General features: G+C 54.2%; 1 protein-coding gene across 1 annotated transcript; it reads right to left on the reverse strand.

Annotated features, from left to right (window-relative positions):
- Positions 1-396: 396 nt before the first annotated feature.
- LOC124585199 lies at positions 397-11031 on the reverse strand. Its single transcript, XM_047131374.1, has 12 exons — positions 10854-11031; positions 9108-10618; positions 8550-9025; positions 6745-8017; positions 5517-6689; positions 4983-5237; positions 4093-4686; positions 3247-4002; positions 3010-3173; positions 2100-2956; positions 1382-2010; positions 397-1332 (listed from the first exon to the last, which is right to left on the reverse strand). The coding sequence occupies exons 1-12, from the start codon at positions 11029-11031 to the stop codon at positions 397-399; spliced, it is 8802 nt and encodes a 2933-aa protein (XP_046987330.1).
- Positions 11032-18116: the final 7085 nt, after the last annotated feature.

The raw sequence follows: 18116 nt of genomic DNA on the forward strand, positions 1-18116 counted from the left end.
GTCCTAGCAAGTTGAGCTGTCCTCTCAAGTAGTGCTGTCCTCTCAAGTTGAGCTGTCCTCTCAAGTTGAGCTGTCCTCTCAAGTTGAGCAGTCCTCTCCAGTTGAGCAGTCCTCTCAAGTTGAGCTGTCCTCTCAAGTTGAGCTGTCCTCTCCAGTTGAGCAGTCCTCTCCAGTTGAGCAGTCCTCTCAAGTTGAGCTGTCCTCGCAAGCTCTGCTGTCCTTCCAAGCTGTGCTGTCCGCGCAAGCTGTACTGTCCTCGCAAGCTGTGCTGTCCTCGCAAGCTGTGTTGTCCTCACAACCTGTGCTGCTTCGTAAGCCGTGCTGTCCTCGCAAGCCATGCAGACCTCGCAAGCGGTGCCGTCCTCGCAAGCCGTGATGTCCTCGCAAGCCATGCTGTCATGCTGTCCTCGCAAGCTGTGCTGTCCTTGCGAGCTTTGCTGTCCTCGCAAGCTGTGCTGTCCTCGCAAGTTGTGCTGTCCTCGCAAGTTGTGCTGTCCTCTCAAGTTGTGCTGTCCTCTCAAGTTGAGCTGTCCTCTCAAATTGAGCTGTCCTCTCAGGTTGAGCTATCCTCTCAAGTAAAGCTGTCTTCTTAAGTTGAGCTGTCCTCTCAAGTTGAGCTGTCCTCTCAAGTAGAGCTGTCCTCGCAAGTTGAGCTGTCCTCTCAAGTTGAGCTGTCCTCTCAAGTAGAGCTGTCCTCACAAGCTGTGCTGTCCTCGCAAGCTGTGCTGTCCTCTCAAGTTGAGCTGTCCTCTCAAGTAAAGATGTCTTCTTAAGTTGAGCTGTCCTCTCTAGATGTGCTGTCCTCTCAAGTTGAGCTGTCCTCTCAAATTGAGCTGTCCTCTCAGGTTGAGCTGTCCTCTCAAGTAAAGCTGCCTTCTTAAGTTGAGCTGTCTTCTCAAGTTGAGCTGTCCTCTCAAGTAGAGCTGTCCTCACAAGCTGTGCTGTCCTCGCAAGTTGAGCCGTCCTCTCAAGTTGAGCTGTCCTCTCAAGTTGAGCTGTCCTCTCTAGATGAGCTGTCCTCTCAAGTTGAGCTGTCCTCTCAAATTGAGCTGTCCTCTCAAGTTGAGCTATCCTCTCAACTTGAGCTGTCCTCTCTACTTGAGCTGTCCTCTCAAGTTGAGCTGTCCTCTCAAGTTGAGCTGACCTCTCAAGTTGAGCTGTCCTCTCAAAATGAGCTCTCTTCTCAAGTTGAGCTGTCCACTCTAGATGAGCTGTCCTCACAAGTTGAGCTGTCCTCTCGAGCTGTCCTCTCAGTTTGAGCTGTCCTCTCAAGTAAAGCTGTCTTCTCAAGTTGAGCTGTCCTCTCAACTTGAGCAGTCCTCTCAAGTTAAGCTGTCCTCGCAAGCTGTGCTGTCCTTGCAAGCTAAACTGTCCTCCCAACCTCTGTTGTCCTCGCAAGCCGTGCTGTCCTCGCTAGCCGTGCTGTCCTCAGAAGCCGTGCTGTCCTCGCAAGCTTTGCTGTCCTCGCAAGCTGTGCTGTCCTCGCAACCTGTGCTGTCCTCGGAAGCTGTGCTGTCCTCGCAAGCTGTGCTGTCCTCGCAAGTTGAGCTGTCCTCTCAAGTAGTGCTGTCCTCTCAAGTTGAGCTGTCCTCTCAAGTTGAGCTGTCCTCTCAAGTTGAGCTGTCCTCTCATGTTGAGCTGTCCTCTCAAGTTGAGCTGTCCTCTCAAGTTGTGCTGTCCTTTCAAGTTGTGCTGTCCTCTCAAGTTGAGCTGTCCTCTCCAGTTGAGCAGTCCTCTCAAGTTGAGCTGTCCTCGCAAGCTCTGCTGTCCTTCCAAGCTGTGCTGTCCGCGCTAGCTGTACTGTCCTCGCAAACTGTGAAGTCCTCGCAAGCTGTGCTGTCCTCGCAAGCTGGGCTGTCCTCACAACCTGTGCTGCTTCGCAAGCCGTGCTGTCCTCGCAAGCCATGCAGACCTCGCAAGCGGTGCCGTCCTCGCAAGCCGTGCTGTCCTCGCAAGCCATGCTGTCCTCGCAAGCTGTGCTGTCCTTGCGAGCTTTGCTGTCCTCGCAAGCTGTGCTGTCCTCGCAAGTTGTGCTGTCCTCGCAAGTTGTGCTGTCCTCTCAAGTTGTGCTGTCCTCTCAAGTTGAGCTGTCCTCTCACATTGAGCTGTCCTCTCAGGTTGAGCTGTCCTCTCAAGTAAAGCTGTCTTCTTAAGTTGAGCTGTCCTCTCAAGTTGAGCTGTCCTCTCAAGTAGAGCTGTCCTCGCAAGTTGAGCTGTCCTCTCAAGTTGAGCTGTCCTCTCAAGTAGAGCTGTCCTCACAAGCTGTGCTGTCCTCGCAAGCTGTGCTGTCCTCTCAAGTTGAGCTGTACTCTCAAGTAAAGATGACTTCTTAAGTTGAGCTGTCCTCTCTAGATGAGCTGTCCTCTCAAGTTGAGCTGTCCTCTCAAATTGAGCTGTCCTCTCAGGTTGAGCTGTCCTCTCAAGTAAAGCTGCCTTCTTAAGTTGAGCTGTCTTCTCAAGTTGAGCTGTCCTCTCAAGTAGAGCTATCCTCACAAGCTGTGCTGTCCTCGCAAGTTGAGCTGTCCTCTCAAGTTGAGCTGTCCTCTCAAGTTGAGCTGTCCTCTCAAGTTGAGCTGTCCTCTCTAGATGAGCTGTCCTCTCAAGTTGAGCTGTCCTCTCAAATTGAGCTGTCCTCTCAAGTTGAGCTGTCCTCTCAAATTGAGCTGTCCTCTCAGGTTGAGCTGTCCTCTCAGGTAAAGCTGTCTTCTTAAGTTGAGCTGTCCTCTCAAGTTGGGCTGTCCTCTCAAGTAGAGCTGTCCTCGCAAGCTGTGCTGTCCTCGCAAGCTGTGCCGTCCTCGCAAGCTGTGCTGTCCTCGCAAGCTGTGCTGTCCTCGCAAGCTGTGCTGTCCTCGCAAGCTGTGCTGTCCTCGCAAGCTGTGCTGTACTCGCAAACTGTGCTGTCCTCGCAAGCTGTGCTATCCTCACAAGCTGTGCTGTCCTCTCAAGTTGAGCTGTCCTCTCAAGTTGAACTTACTCTCAAGTTGAGCTGACCGCTCAAGTTGAGCTGACCTCTCAAGTTGAGCTGTCCTCTCAAGTTGAGCTCTCTTCTCAAGTAGAGCTGTCCACTCTAGATGAGCTGTCCTCACAAGTTGAGCTGTCCTCTCGAGCTGTCCTCTCAGGTTGAGCTGTCCTCTCAAGTAAAGCTGTCTTCTCAAGTTGAGCTGTCCTCTCAACTTGAGCAGTCCTCTCAAGTTAAACTGTCCTCGCAAGCTGTGCTGTCCTTGCAAGCTAAACTGTCCTCCCAACCTCTGTTGTCCTCGCAAGCCGTGCTGTCCTCGCTAGCCGTGCTGTCGTCAGAAGCCATGCTGTCCTCGTAAGCTTTGCTGTCCTCGCAAGCTTTGCTGTTCTCGCAAGCTTTGCTGTCTTCTCAAGGTGTGCTGTCTTCTCAAGTTGTGCAGTCCTCTCAAGTCGAGCTGTCCTCTCATGTTGAGTTGTCCTCTCAAGTTGAGCTGTCCTCACAAGCTGTAATGTCCTCGCAAGCTGTGCTGTCCTCGCAATCTGTGCTGTCCCTGCAAGCTGTGCTGTCCTCACAAGCAGTGCTGTCCTCACAAGCTGTGCTGTCCTCACAAGCTGTGCTGTCCTCACAAGCCGTGCTGTCCTCGCAAGCTGAGCTGTCCTCCCAACCTCTGCTGTCCTCGCAAGTCGTGCCGTCCTCGCTAGCCGTGCTGTCCTCAGAAGCCGTGCTGTCCTCGCAAGCTGTGCTGTCCTCGCAAACTTTGCTGTCCTAGCAAGCTTTGCTGTCCTCGCAAATTGTGCTGTCTTCTCAAGTTGTGCAGTCCTCTCAAGTTGAGCTGTCCTCTCAAGTTGAGCTGTTCTCTCAAGTTCAGCTGTCTTCTCAAGTTGAGCTTTCCTCTCAAGTTGAGCAGTCCGCTCAAGCTGAGGGGTCCTCGCAACCTGTGCTTTCCTCGCAAGCTGTGCTGTCTTTGCAAGCTGTGCTGTCCTCGCAAGCTGTGCTGTCCTCGCAAGCTGTGCTGTCCTCGCAAGCTGTGCTGTCCTCGCAAGCTGTGCTGTCCTCGCAAACTGTGCTGTCCTCGAAAGCTATGCTGTCCTCGCAAGCTGTGCTGTCCTTGGAAGCTGTGCTGTCCTCGCAACCTGTGCTGTCCTCGCAACCTGTGCTGTCCTCACAAGCCGTTCTCTCCTCGCAAGCTGTGCTGTCCTCGCAAGCTGTGCTGTCCTCGCAAGCTGTGCTGTCCTCGCAAGCTGTGGTGTCCTCGCAAGCTGTGCTGTCCTCGCAAGCTGTGCTGTCGTCTCAAGTTGAGCTGCCCTCTCAAGTTCAGTTCCCCTCTCAAGTTGAGCTGTCCTCTCAAGTTGAGCAGTCCTCTCAAGTTGAGCTGTCCTCCCAAGTTGAGCTGTCCTCTCAAGTTGAGCTGTGACGTTGAGCTGTCCTCTCAAGTTGAGCTGTCCTCTCAAGTTGAGCTGTCCTCTCAAGTTGAGCTGTCCTCTCAAGTTGAGCTGTCCCCTCAAGTTGAGCTGTCTTCTCAAGTTGAGCTGTCCACTCAAGTTGAGCTGTCTGCTCAAGTTGAGCTGTCCTCTCAAGCTGAGCTGTCCTCTCAAGTTGAGCTGTCCTCTCAAGTTGAACTGTCCTCGCAAGCCGTGCTGTCCTCGCAAGCTGTGCTTTCCTCGCAAGCTGAGCCATCCTCGCAAGCTGTGCTGTCCTCGCAAGCCATGCTGTTCTCGCAAGCTGTGCTGTTATCGAAAGCCGTGCTGTCTTTGCAAGCCGTGCTGTCATCGCAAGCCATGCTGTCCTCGCAAGCTTTGCTTTCCTCGCAAGCTTTGCTGTCCTCGGAAGCTGTGCTGTCCTCTCAAGTTGTGCTGTCCTCTCAAGTTGAGCTGTCCTCTCAAGTAGAGCTGTCCTCTCAAGTAGATCTGTCCTTTCAAGATGAGCTGTCCTCTCGAGCTGTCCTCGCAAGTTGAGCTGTCCTCTCAAGTTGAGCTGTCCTCTCAAGTTGAGCTGTCCTCTCAAGTTGAGCTGCCCTCTCTACTTGAGCTGTCCTCTCAAGTTGACCTGTCCTCTCAAGTTGAGCTGACCTCTCAAGTTGAGCTGTCCTCTCAAGTTGAGCTCTCTTCTCAAGTTGAGCTGTCCTCTCTAGATGACCTGTCCTCTCTAGATGAGCTGTCCTCTCAATTTGAGCTGTCCTCTCAAGTTGAGCTGTCCTCAGGTTGAGCTGTCCTCTCAAGTAAAGCTGTCTTCTCAAGTTGAGCTGTCCTCTCAAGTTGAGCAGCTCTCTCAAGTTAAGCTGTTCTCGCAAGGTGTGCTGTCCTTGCAAGCTAAACTGTCCTTCCAGCCTCTGCTGTGCTCGCAAGCCGTGCTGTCCTCGCTAGCCGTGCTGTCCTCAGAAGCCATGCTGTCCTCGCATGCTTTGCTGTCCTCGCAAGCTTTGCTGTTCTCGCAAGCTTTTCTGTCCTCGCAAGTTGTGCTGTCTTCTCAAGTTGGCAGTCCTCTCAAGTTGAACTGTCCCCTCATGTTGAGTTGTCCTCTGAAGTTGAGCTGTCCTCTCAAGTTGAGCTGTCCTCACAAGCTGTAATGTCCTCGCAAGCTGTGCTGTCCTCGCAAGCTGTGCTGTCCCTGCAAGCTGTGCTGTCCTCGCAAGCAGTGCTGTCCTCGCAAGCTGTGCTGTCCTCGCAAGCTGTGCTGTCCACGCAAGCTGAGCTGTCCTCCCAACCTCTGCTGCCCTCGCAAGACGTGCTGTCCTCGCTAGCCATGCTGTCCTCAGATGCCGTGCTGTCCTCGCAAGCTGTGCTGTCCTCGCAAACATTGCTGACATAGCAAGTTTAGCTGTCTTCGCAAATTGTGCTGTCTTCTCAAGTTGTGCAGTCCTCTCAAGTTGAGCTGTCCTCTCAAGTTGAGCTGTTCTCTCAAGTTGAGCTGTCCTCTCAAGTTGAGCTTTCCTCTCAAGTTGAGCAGTCCGCTCAAGTTGAGCTGTCCTCCCAAGTTGAGCTGTCCTCTCAAGCTGAGCTGTCTTCGCAACCTGTGCTTTCCTCGCAAGCCGTGCTGTCCTCGCAAGCTGTGCTGTCCTCGCAAGCTGTGCTGTCCTCGCAAGCTGTGCTGTCCTCGCAAGCTGTGCTGTCCTCGCAAGCTGTGCTGCCCTCGCAAGCTGTGCTGTCCTCGCAAGCTGTGCTGTCCTTGGAAGCTGTGCTGTCCTTGCAACCTGTGCTGTCCTTGCAACCTGTACTGTCCTAGCAAGCCGTTCTCTCCTCGCAAGCTGTGCTGTCCTCGCAAGCTGTGCTGTCCTCGCAAGCTGTGCTGTCCTCGCAAGCTGTGCTGTCCTCGCAAGCTGTGCTGTCCTCGCAAGCTGTGCTGTCCTCGCAAGCTGTGCTGTCGTCTCAAGTTGAGCTGCCCTCTCAAGTTCAGCTGCCCTCTCAAGTTGAGCTGTCCTCTCAAGTTGAGCTGTCCTCTCAAGTTCACCTGTGCTCTCAAATTGAGCTGTCAAGTTGAGCTGTACTCTCAAGTTGAGCTGTCCTCTCAAATTGAGCTGTCCTCTCAAGTTGAGCTGTCCTCTCAAGTTGAGCTGTGCTCGCAAGCTGTGCTGTCCTCGCAAGCTGTGCTGTCCTCGCAAGCCGTGCTGTCCTCGCAAGCTGTGCTGTCCTCGCAAGCCGTGCTGTCCTCGCAAGCCGTGCCGTCCTCGCAAGCTGTGCTGTCCTCGCAAGCTCTGCTGTCCACGCAAGCTGAGCTGTCCTCCCAACCTCTGCTGTCATCGCAAGTCGTGCTGTCCTCGCTAGCCGTGCTGTACTCAGAAGCCGTACTGTCCTCGCAAGCTGTTCTGCCCTCGCAAACTTTGCTGTCCTAGCAAGCTTTGCTGTCCTCGCAAATTGTGCTGTCTTCTCAAGTTGTGCAGTCCTCTCAAGTGGAGCTGTCCTCTCAAGTTGAGCTGTTCTCTCAAATTGAGCTGTCCTCTCAAGTTGAGCTTTCCTCTCAAGTTGAGCAGTCTGCTCAAGTTGAGCTGTCCTCTCAAGTTGAGCTGTCCTCTCAATCTGAGCTGTCCTCGCAAGCTGTGCTGTCCTCGCAAGCTGTGCTGTCCTCGCAAGCTGTGCTGTCCTCGCAAGCTGTGCTGTCCTCGCAAGCTGCGCTGTCCTCGCAAGCTGTGCTGTCCTCACAAGCTGTGCTGTCCTCGCAAGCTTTGCTGTCCTTGGAAGCTGTGCTGTCCTTGCAACCTGTGCTGTCCTCGCAACCTGTGCTGTCCTCGCAAGCCGTTCTCTCCTCGCAAGCTGTGCTGTCCTCGCAAGCTGTGCTGTCCTCGCAAACTGTGCTGTCCTTGCAAAATGTGCTGTCCTCGCAAGCTGTGCTGTCCTCGCAAGCTGTGCTGTCGCCTCAAGTTGAGCTGCCCTCTCAAGTTCAGCTGCCCTCTCAAGTTGAGCTGTCCTCTCAAGTTGAGCTGTCCTCTCAAGTTGGGCTGTCCTCTGAAGTTGAGCTGTCCTCTCAAGTTGAGCTTTCCTCTCAAGTTGAGCAGTCCGCTCAAGTTGAGCTGTCCTCTCAAGTTGAGCTGTCCTCTCAAGCTGAGCTGTCCTCGCAACCTGTGCATTCCTCGCAAGCTGTGCTGTCCTCGCAAGCTGTGCTGTCCTCGCAAGCTGTGCTGTCCTTGCAAGCTGTGCTGTCCTCGCAAGCTGTGCTGTCCTCACAAGCTGTGCTGTCCTTGCAAGCCGTGCTGTCCTCGCATGCCGTGCTGTCCTTGCAAGCTGTGCTGTCCTCGTCAGCTTTGCTGTCCTCGCAAGTTGTGCTTTCCTCTCAAGTAGTGCTTTCCTCTTAAGTAGTGCAGTCCCCTCAAGTTGAGCTGTCTTCTCAAGTTGAGCTGTCCACTCAAGTTGAGCTGTCTGCTCAAGTTGAGCTGTCCTCTCAAGCTGAGCTGTCCTCTCATGTTGAGCTGTCCTCTCAAGTTGAACTGTCCTCGCAAGCTGTGCTGTCCTTGCAAGCTGTGCTGTCCTCGCAAGCTGTGCTGTCCTCGAAAACTGTGCTGCCCTTCGCAAGCTGTGCTTTCCTCGCAAGCTGTGCTGTCCTCGCAAGCTGTGCTTTCCTCGCAAGCTGACCCGTCCTCACAATCTGTGCTGTTCTCGCAAGCCGTGCTGTTCTCGCAAGCTATGCTGTCATCGGAAGCCGTGCTGTCTTCGCAAGCCGTGCTGTCATCGCAATCCGTGCTGTCCTCGCAAGCTTTGCTTTCCTGGCAAGCTTTCCTGTCCTCGGAAGCTGTGCTGTCCTCTCAAGTTGTGCTGTCCTCTCAAGTTGAGCTGTCCTCTCAAGTTGAGCTGTCCTCTCAAGTTGAGCTGTCGTATCAAGATGAGCTGTCCTCTCAAGTTGAGCTGTCCTCTCAAGTTGAGCTGTCCTCTCAAGTTGAGCTGTCCTCTCTCGATGAGCAGTCCTCTCTAGATGTGCTGTCCTCACAAGTTGTGCTGTCCTCTCAAGTTGAGCTGTCCTCTCAAGTTGAGCAGTCCTCTCAGGTTGAGCTGTCCTCGCAAGCTGTGCTGTCATCGCAAGCTAAGCTGTCCTCCCAACCTCTGCTGTCCTCGCAAGCCGTGAGGTCCTCGCTAGCCATGCTGTCCTCAGAAGCCGTGCTGACCTCTCACGCTTTGCTGTCCTCGCAAGCTTTGCTGTTCTCGCAAGCTTTGCTGTCCTCGCAAGTTGTGCTATCTTCTCAAGTCGTACAGTCCGCTCAAGTTGAACGGTCCTCTCAAGTTTAGCTGTTATCTCAAGCTGAGCTGTCCTCGCAACCTCTGCTTTCCTCGCAAGCTCTGTTGCCCTCGCAAGCTGTGCTGTCCTCGCAAGCTGTGCTGTCCTCGCAAGCTGTGCTGTCGTCGCAAGCTGTGCTGTCCTCGCAAGCTGTGCTGTCCTCGCAAGCTGTGCTGTCGTCTCAAGTTGAGCTGCCCTCTCAAGTTCAGCTGCCATCTCAAGTTGAGCTGTCGTCTCAAGTTGAGCTGTCCTCTGAAGTTGAGCTGTCCTCTCAAGTTGAGCTGTCAAGTTGAGCTTTCCTCTCAAGTTGAGCTGTCCTCTCAAGTTGAGCTGTCCTCTAAAATTGAGCTGTCCTCGCAAGCTGTGCTGTCTTCGCAAGCTGTGCTGTCCTCTCAAGCCGTGCTGTCCTCGCAAGCCGTGTGGTCCTCGCAAGCTGTGCTGTCCTTACAAGCCGTGCTGTGCTCGCAAGCCGTGCTATCCTCGCAAGCCGTGCTGTCCTCGCAAGCCGTGCTGTCCTTGCAAGCTGTGCTGTCCTCGCCAGCTTTGCTGTCCTCGCAAGTTGTGCTTTCCTCTCAAGTAGTGCTTTCCTCTTAAGTAGTGCTGTCCCCTCAAGTTGATCTGTCTTCTCAAGTTGAGCTGTCCACTCAAGTTGAGCTGTCTGCTCAAGTTGAGCTGTCCTCTCAAGCTGAGCTGTCCTCTCAAGTTGAGCTGTCCTCTCAAGTTGAGCTGTCCTCTCAAGTTGAGCTGTCCTCTCAAGTTGAGCTGTCCTCTCAAGTTGAGCTGTCCTCACAACTTGAGCTGTCCTCTCAAGTTGAGCTGTCCTCTCAAGTTGAGCTGTCCTCTCAAGTTGAGCTGTCTTCTCAAGTTGAACTGTCCTCTCAAGCTGAGCAGTCCTCGCAACCAGTGCTTTCCTCGCAAGCTGTGCTGTCCTCGCAAGCTGTGCTGTCCTCGCAAGCTGTGCCTTCCTCGCAAGCTGTGCTGTCCTCGCAAGCTGTGCTGTCCTCGCAAACTGTGCTGTCCTCGCAAGCTTTGCAGTCCTCGCAAGCTGTGCTGTCCTTGGAAGCTGTGCTGTCCTCGCAACCTGTGCTGTCCTCGCAACCTGTGCTGTCCTCCCAAGCCGTTCTCTCCTCGCAAGCCGTGCCGTCCTCACAAGCAATGCTGCCCTCGCAAGCCATGCTGTCTTCGCAAGCCGTACTTTCCTTGCAAGCTTTGCTGTCCTTGCAAGCTGTGCTGTCCTCGCAAGCTGTGCAGTCTTCGCAAGCTGTGCTGTCCTCGCAAGCTGTGCTGTCGTCTCAAGTTGACCTGCCCTCTCAAGTTCAGCTGTCCTCACAAGCCGTGCTGTCCTCGCAAGCTGTGCTGTCCTCGCAAGCTGTGCTGTCCTCAAGAGCTGTGCTGTCCTCGCAAGCTGTGCTGTCCTCTCAAGTTGAGCTGTCTTCTCAAGTTGAGCAGTCCTCTCAACCGGAGCTATCCTCTGAAGTTGAGCTGTCCTCTCAAGTTGAGGTGTCCTCTCAAGTTGTGCTGTCCTCGAAAGTTGAGCTGTCTCAGCTGTCCTCGCAAGCCGTGCTGTCCTCGCAAGCTGTGCTGTCCTCGCAAGCTGTGCTGTCCTTGAAAGCTGTGCTGTCCTCACAAGCTGTGCTTTCCTCGCAAGTTGTGCTGTGCTCGCAAGCTGTGCTGTCCTTGCAAGCTGTCCTGTCCTGGCAAGCTGTGCTGTTCTCGCAAACTGTGCTGTCCTCGCAAGCTGTGCTGTTCTCGGAAGCTTTGCTGTCCTCGCAATCTGTGCTGTCCTTGCAACCTGTGCTGTCCTCGCAAGCCGTTCTCTCCTCACTAGCCGTGCTGTCCTTGCAAGCCATTCTGTCCTCGCAAGGCGTGCTGTCCTTGCAAGCCGTGCTGTCCTCGCAAGCCATGCTGTCCTTGTAAGCTTTGCTGTGCTCTCCTTGCATGCTGTGTTGTCCTCGCAAGCTGTGCTGTCGTCGCTAGCTCTGCTGTCGTCTCAAGTTGAGCTGCCCTCTTAAGTTCAGCTGCCCTCCCAAGTTGCGCTGTCCTCTCAAGTTGAGTTGTCCTTTCAAGTTGATCTGTCCTCTCAAGTTGAGCAGTCCTCTCAAGTTGAGCTGTCAAGTTAAACTGTCCTCTCAAGTTGAGCTGTCCTCTCAAGTTGAGCTGTCCTCGCAAGCTCTGCCGTCCTCGAAAGCTGTACTGTCCGCGCAAGCTGTGCTCTCCTCGCAAGCCTTGCTGTCCTCGCAAGCCGTGCTGTCCTCGCAAGCTGTGCTGTCCTCGCAAGCCGTGCTATCCTCGCAATCTGTGGTGTCCTCGCAAGCCGTGCTCTCCTCGCAAGCCGTGCTGTCCTCACAAGCCGTGCTGTCCTCGCAAGCCATGCTGTCCTCGCAAGTTGTGCTGTCCTCGCAAGCCGGCTGTCCTCGCAAGCCATGCTGTCCGCGCAAGCCAAGCTGTCCTCGCAAGTCGTGCTGTCCTCGCAAGCCGTGCTGTCCTCGCAAGCTTTGCTGTCATCGCAAGCTGTGCTGTCCTTGCATGCTGTGTTGTCCTCGCAAGCTGTGCTGTCCTCGCTAGCTCTGCTGTCGTCTCAAGTTGAGCTGCCCTCGTAAGTTCAGCTGACCTCTCAAGTTGAGCTGTCCTCTCGTTGAATTGTCCTCTCAAGTTGATCTGTCCTCTCAAGTTGAGCTCTCCTCTCAAGTTCAGCTGTCAAGTTGAGCTGTCCTCTCAAGTTGAGCTGTCCTCTCAAGTTGAGGTGTCCTCTCAAGTAAGGCTGTCCTCTCAAGTTCAGCTGTCCTTCAAGTTGAGCTGTCCTCTCAACTTGAGCTGTCCTCTCTACATGAGCTGTCCTCGCAAGCTGTGCTGTCCTCGCAAGCTGTGCTGTCCTTGAAAGCTGTGCTGTCCTCGCAAACTGTGCTGTCCTCGGATGCCGTGCTGTCCTCAAAAGCCGTGCTGTCCTCGCAAGATGTGCCATCCTCGCAAGCCGTGCTGTCGTCGCAATCCGTGCTGTGCTCACAAGCCGTGCTGTCCTCGCAAGCTTTGCTGTCGGCGCAAGCTCTGCTGTTCGCGCAAGCTTTGCTGTCCGCCCAAGTTGTGCTGTCCTCGCAAGTTGTGCTGTCCTCTCAAGTTGTGCTGTCCTCTCTAGTTGAGGTGTCCTCTCAAGTTGAGCTGTCGTCTCACGTGGAGCTGTCCTCTCAAGTTGAGCTGTCCTCTCAAGTTGAGCTGTCCTCTCAAGTTGAGCTGTTCTCTCAAGTGGAGCTGTTCTCTCAAGTTGAGCTGTCCTCTCAAGTTGAGCTGTCCTCTCTAGTTGAGCTGTCCTCTCTAGTTGAGCTGTCGTCTCACGTGGAGCTGTCCTCTCAAGTTGAGCTGTTCTCTTAAGTTGAGATGTCCTCTCAAGTTGAGCTGTCCTCTCAAGTTGAGCTGTCCTCTCAAGTTGAGCTGTCCTCGCAAGCTCTGCTGTCCTCGCAAGCTGTGCTGTCCACGTAAGCCGTGCTTTCCTCGCAAGCCGTGCTTTCCTCGCAAGCCGTGCTGTCCTCGCAAGCCGTGCTGTCCTCGCAGTCCGTGCTGTCCTCGCAAGCCATGCTGTCCTCGCAAGCCGAGCTGTCCTCGCAAGCCATGCTGTCCTCGCAAGCTGTGCTGTCTTCGCAAGCTTTGCTATCCTCGCAAGTTGTGCTTTCCTCTCAAGTAGTGCTTTTCTCTCAAGTTGAGCTGTCTTCTAAAGTTGAGCTGTCCTCTCAAGTTGAGCTGTCCGCTCAAGTTGAGCTGTCCTCTCAAGCTGAGCTGCCTCTCAAGTTGAGCTGTCCTCTGAAGATGAACTGTCTTCTCAAGTTGAACTGTCCTCGCAAGCTGTCATGTCCTCGCAAGCTGTGCAGTCCTCGCAAGCTGTGCCGTCCTCGCAAGCTGTGCCGTCCTCGCAAGCTGTGCTGTCCTCGCAACCTGTGCTGTCCTCGCAAGCTGTGCTGTCCTCGCAAGCTGTACTGTCCTCGCAAGCTGTGCAGTCCTCGCAAGCTGTGCTGTCCTCGAAAGCTGTGGTGTCCTCGAAACCTGTGCTGTCCTCACAAGCTATGCTGTCCTCGCAAGCCGTGCTGTCCTCGCAAGCCGTGCTGTCCTCGCAAGCTGTTCTGTCCTCGCAAGCTTTGCTGTCCTCGCAAGTTGTGCTTACCTCTCAAGTAGTGCTGTCCTCTCAAGTTGAGCTGTCTTCTCAAGATGAGCTGTCCTCTCAAGTTGAGCTGTCCTCCCAAGTTGAGCTGTCCTCTCAAGTTGAGCTGTCCTCTCAAGTTGTGCTGTCCTCTCAAGTTGAGCTATCCTCTCAAGTTGAGGTGTCCTCTCAAGTTGAGCTGTCCTCTCAAGTTGAGCTGTCCTCTCAAGTTAACCTGTCCTCTTAAGTTGAGCTGTCCTCTCAAGTTGAGCTGTCCTCTCAAGTTGAGCTGTCCTCTCAAGATGAGCTGTCGTTTCAAGTTGAGCTGTCCTCTTAAGTTGAGCTGACCTCTTAATTTGAGCTGTATTCTCAAGTTGAGCTGTCCTCTGAAGTTGAGCTGTCCTCTCGTTGAGCTGTCCTTGCAAGGTGTGCTGTCCTCGCAAGCTGTGCTGTCCTCACAAGCTGTGCTGTCCTCGCAAACCGTGCTGTCCTTGCAAGCCGTGCTGTCCTCGCAAGCCGTGCTTTCCTCGCAGGCCGTGCTGTCCTCGCAAGCCGTGCTGTCATTGCAAGCCGCACTGTTCTCGAAACCCATGTTGTCCTCGCAAGCTGTGCTGTCCTCGCAAGCTTTGCTGTCCTCGCAAGTTGTGCTTTCCTCTCAAGTAGTGCTTTCCTCTCAAGTAGTGCTGTCCTCTCAATTTGAGCTGTCTTCTCAAGTTGAACTGTCCTCTCAAGTTGAGCTGTCCCCTCAAGTTGAGTTGTCCTCTCAAGCTGTGCTGTCCTCTAAAGTTGAGCTGTCCTCTCAAGTTGAGCTGTCCTCTCAAGTTGAACTGTCCTCGCAAGCTGTGATGTCCTCACAAGCTGTGCCGTCCTCGCAAGCTGTGCTGTCCTCACAAGCTGTGCTGTCCTCGCAAGCTGTGCTGTCCTCGCAAGCTGTGCTGTCCTCGCGAGCTGTGCTGTCCTTGCAAGCCGCGCTGTCCTGGCAAGCCGTGCTGTCCTCGCAAGCCGTGCTGTCCTCGCAGGCCATGCTGTCCTCGCAAGCCATGCTGTCCTCGCAAGCCGTGCTGTCCTCGCAAGCCTTGCTGTCCTCGCAAGCCTTGCTTTCCTCACAAGCTGTGCTGTCCTCGCAAGCTTTGCTGTCCTCCCAATTTGTGCTTTCCTCTCAAGTAGTGCTTTCCTCTCAAGTAGTGCTGTCCACTCAAGTTGAGCTGTCTTCTCAAGTTGAACTGTCCTCTCAAGTTGACTTGTCCACTCAAGTTGAGCTGTCCTCTCAAGCTGAGCTGTCCTCTCAATTTGAGCTGTCCTCTCACGTTGAACTGTCCTCTGAAGTTAAACTGTCCTCGCAAGCTGTGATGTCCTCGCAAGCTGTGCTGTCCTCGCAAGCTGTGCCGTCCTCGCAAGCTGTGCTGTCCTCGCAAGCTGTGCTGTCCTCGCAACCTGTGCTGTCCTTGCAAGCTGTGCTGTCCTCGCAAGCTGTGCTGTCCTTGCAACCTGTGCTGTCCTCGCAAGCTGTGCTGTCCTCGTAAGCTATGCTGTCCTCGCAAGCCGTGCAGTCCTCGCAAGCTGTGCTGTCCTTGAAAGTTGTGCTGTCCTCGCAACCTGTGCTGTCCTCGCAAGCTATGCTGTCATAGCAAGCCGTGCTGCCCTCGCAAGCCGTGCTGTCCTCACAAGCTGTGCTGTCCTCGCAAGTTGTGCTTTCCTCTCAAGTAGTGCTTTCCTCTCAAGTAGTGCTGTCCTCTCAAGTTGAGCTGTCTTCTCAAGTTGAGCTGTCCTCTCAAGTTGAGCTGTCCGCTCAAGTTGAGCTGTCCTCTCAAGTTGAGCTGTCCGCTCAAGTTGAGCTGTCCTCTCAAGCTGAGCTGCCTCTCAAGTTGAGCTGTCCTCTGAAGATGAACTGTCTTCTCAAGTTGAACTGTCCTCGCAAGCTGTGATGTGCTCGCAAGCTGTGCAGTCCTCGCAAGCTGTGCCGTCCTCGCAAGCTGTGCCGTCCTCGCAAGCTGTGCTGTCCTCGCAACCTGTGCTGTCCTCGCAAGCTGTGCTGTGCTCGCAAGCTGTGCTGTCCTCGCAAGCTGTGCAGTCCTCGCAAGCTGTGCTGTCCTCGAAAGCTGTGCTGTCCTCGAAACCTGTGCTGTCCTCGCAAGCTATGCTGTCCTCGCAAGCCGTGCTGTCCTCGCAAGCCGTGCTATCCTCGCAAGCTGTTCTGTCCTCGCAAGCTTTGCTGTCCTCGCAAGTTGTGCTTACCTCTCAAGTAGTGCTGTCCTCTCAAGTTGAGCTGTCTTCTCAAGATGAGCTGTCCTCTCAAGTTGAGCTGTCCTCCCAAGTTGAGCTGTCCTCTCAAGTTGAGCTGTCCTCTCACGTTGTGCTGTCCTCTCAAGTTGAGCTGTCTTCTCAAGATGAGCTGTCCTCTCAAGTTGAGCTGTCCTCCCAAGTTGAGCTGTCCTCTCAAGTTGAGCTGTCCTCTCAAGTTGAGCTGTCCTCTCAAGATGAGCTGTCGTTTCAAGTTGAGCTGTCCTCTGAAGTTGAGCTGTCCTCTCAAGTTGAGCTGTCCTTGCAAGCTGTGCTGTCCTCGCAAGCTGTGCTGTCCTCACAAGCTGTGCTGTTCTCGCAACCCATGCTGTCCTCGCAAGCTGTGCTGTCCTCGCAAGCTTTGCTGTCCTCGCAAGTTGTACTTTCCTCTCAAGTAGTGCTTTCCTCTCAAGTAGTGCTGTCCTCTCAATTTGAGCTGTCTTCTCAAGTTGAACTGTCCTCTCAAGTTGAGCTGTCCCCTCAAGTTGAGTTGTCCTCTCAAGCTGAGCTGTCCTCTAAAGTTGAGCTGTCCTCTCAAGTTGAACTGTCCTCTCAAGTTGAACTGTCCTCGCAAGCTGTGATGTCCTCACAAGCTGTGCCGTCCTCGCAAGCTGTGCTGTCCTCACAAGCGGTGCTGTCCTCGCAAGCTGTGCTGTCCTCGCAAGCTGTGCTGTCCTCGCAAGTTGTGCTGTCCTTGCAAGCCGTGCTGTCCTCGCAAGCCTTGCTGTCCTCGCAAGCCTTGCTGTCCTCACAAGCTGTGCTGTCCTCGCAAGCTTTGCTGTCCTCCCAATTTGTGCTTTCCTCTCAAGTAGTGCTTTCCTCTCAAGTAGTGCTGTCCACTCAAGTTGAGCTGTCTTCTCAAGTTGAACTGTCCTCTCAAGGTGACTTGTCCGCTCAAGTTGAGCTGTCCTCTCAAGCTGAGCTGTCCTCTCAATTTGAGCTGTCCTCTCACGTTGAACTGTCCTCTGAATTTGAACTGTCCTCGCAAGCTGTGATGTCCTCGCAAGCTGTGCTGTCCTCGCAAGCTGTGCCGTCCTCGCAAGCTGTGCTGTCCTGGCAAGCTGTGCTGTCCTCGCAACCTGTGCTGTCCTTGCAAGCTGTGCTGTCCTCGCAAGCTGTGCTGTCCTTGCAACCTGTGCTGTCCTCGCAAGCTGTGCTGTCCTCGTAAGCTATGCTGTCCTCGCAAGCTGTGCAGTCCTCGCAAGCTGTGCTGTCCTTGAATGTTGTGCTGTCCTCGCAACCTGTGCTGTCCTCGCAAGCTATGCTGTCATAGCAAGCCGTGCTGCCCTCGCAAGCCGTGTTGTCCTCACAAGCTGTGCTGTCCTCGCAAGTTGTGCTTTCCTCTCAAGTAGTGCTTTCCTCTCAATAAGTGCTGTCCTCTCAAGTTGAGCTGTCTTCTCAAGTTGAGCTGTCCTCTCAAGTTGAGCTGTCCGCTCAAGTTGAGCTGTCCTCTTAAGTTGAGCTGTCCTCTCAAGTTGAGCTGTCCTCTCAAGTTGAGCTGTCCTCTAAAGATGAGCTGTCGTTTCAAGTTGAGCTGTCCTCTGAAGTTGAGCTGTCCTCTCAAGTTGAGCTGTCCTTGCAAGCTGTGCTGTCCTCGCAAGCTGTGCTGTCCTCACAAGCTGTGCTGTTCTCGCAACCCATGCTGTCCTCGCAAGCTGTGCTGTCCTCGCAAGCTTTGCTGTCCTCGCAAGTTGTGCTTTCCTCTCAAGTAGTGCTTTCCTCTCAAGTAGTGCTGTCCTCTCAATTTGAGCTGTCTTCTCAAGTTGAACTGTCCTCTCAAGTTGAGCTGTCCCCTCAAGTTGAGTTGTCCTCTCAAGCTGAGCTGTCCTCTAAATTTGAGCTGTCCTCTCAAGCTGAGCTGTCCTCTCAATTTGAGCTGTCCTCTCACGTTGAACTGTCCTCTGAAGAGGAACTGTCCTCGCATGCTGTGATGTCCTCGCAAGTTGTGCTGTCCTCGCAAGCTGTGCCGTCCTCGCAAGCTGTGCTGTCCTGGCAAGCTGTGCTGTCCTCGCAACCTGTGCTGTCCTTGCAAGCTGTGCTGTCCTCGCAAGCTGTGCTGTCCTTGCAACCTGTGCTGTCCTCGCAAGCTGTGCTGTCCTCGTAAGCTATGCTGTCCTCGCAAGCTGTGCAGTCCTCGCAAGCTGTGCTGTCCTTGAATGTTGTGCTGTCCTCGCAACCTGTGCTGTCCTCGCAAGCTATGCTGTCATAGCAAGCCGTGCTGCCCTCGCAAGCCGTGTTGTCCTCACAAGCTGTGCTGTCGTCGCAAGTAGTGCTTTCCTCTCAAGTAGTGCTTTCCTCTCAAGTAGTGCTGTCCTCTCAAGTTGAGCTGTCTTCTCAAGTTGAGCTGTCCTCTCAAGTTGAGCTGTCCGCTCAAGTTGAGCTGTCCTATCAAGCTGAGCTGTCCTCTCTAATTGAGCTGTCCTCTCAAGTTGAGCTGTCCTCTCAAGTTGAGCTGTCCTCTCAAGTTGAGCTGTCCTCGCAAGCTGTGCTGTCCTCACAAGCTGTGCTGTCCTCGCAAGCTGTGCTGTCCTCGCAAGCCCTGCTTTCCTCGCAAGCCGTGCTGTCTTCGCAAGCCATGCTGTCCTCGCCGGCCGTGCTGTCCTCGCAAGCCGTGCTGTCCTCGCAAACCGTGCTGTCCTCACAAGCTGTGCTGTCCTCGCAAGTTGTGCTTTCCTCTCAAGTAGTGCTTTGCTCTCAAGTAGTGCTGTCCTCTCAAGTTGAGCTGTCTTCTCAAGTTAAGCTGTCCTCTCAATTTGAGCTGTCCCCTCAAGTTGAGCTGTCCTCTCAAGCTGAGCTGTCCTCTCAAGTTGAGCTTTCGTCTCAAGTTGAGCTGTCCTCTCAAGTTGAATTGTCCTCGCAAGCTGTGATGTCCTCGCAAGCTGTGCCATCCTCGCAAGCTTTCCTGTCCTCACAAGCTGTGCTGTCCTCGCAAGCTGAACTGTCCTCGCAAGCTGTCCTGTCCTTTCAAGCCGTGCCATCCTCACAAGCTGTGCTGTCCTCGCAAGCTGTGCTGTCCTCGCAACCTGTGCTGTCCTCGCAAGTTGTGCTTTC

This window comes from Schistocerca americana, unplaced genomic scaffold (assembly GCF_021461395.2).
Source record: "Schistocerca americana isolate TAMUIC-IGC-003095 unplaced genomic scaffold, iqSchAmer2.1 HiC_scaffold_487, whole genome shotgun sequence".
NCBI classification, from domain to species: domain Eukaryota; kingdom Metazoa; phylum Arthropoda; class Insecta; order Orthoptera; family Acrididae; genus Schistocerca; species Schistocerca americana.

What these genes read in the sequence shown, in the direction of transcription:
- LOC124585199 (XM_047131374.1), bottom strand. Translation starts at nt 11,031, where the DNA reads ATGGCTTGCGAGGACAGCACGGCTTGTGAGGACAGCACGGCTTGCGAG. An exon ending in AGGACAGCAAAGCGTGAGAG is followed by an intron (nt 8,018 to 8,549) that starts GTCAGCACGGCT and finishes AGGACGGGTCAG; the next exon opens with CTTGCGAGGAAAGCACAGCT. An exon ending in ACCTGAGAGGACAGCTCAAT is followed by an intron (nt 2,011 to 2,099) that starts GTGAGAGGACAG and finishes AGGACAGCACAG; the next exon opens with CTTGCGAGGACAGCAAAGCT.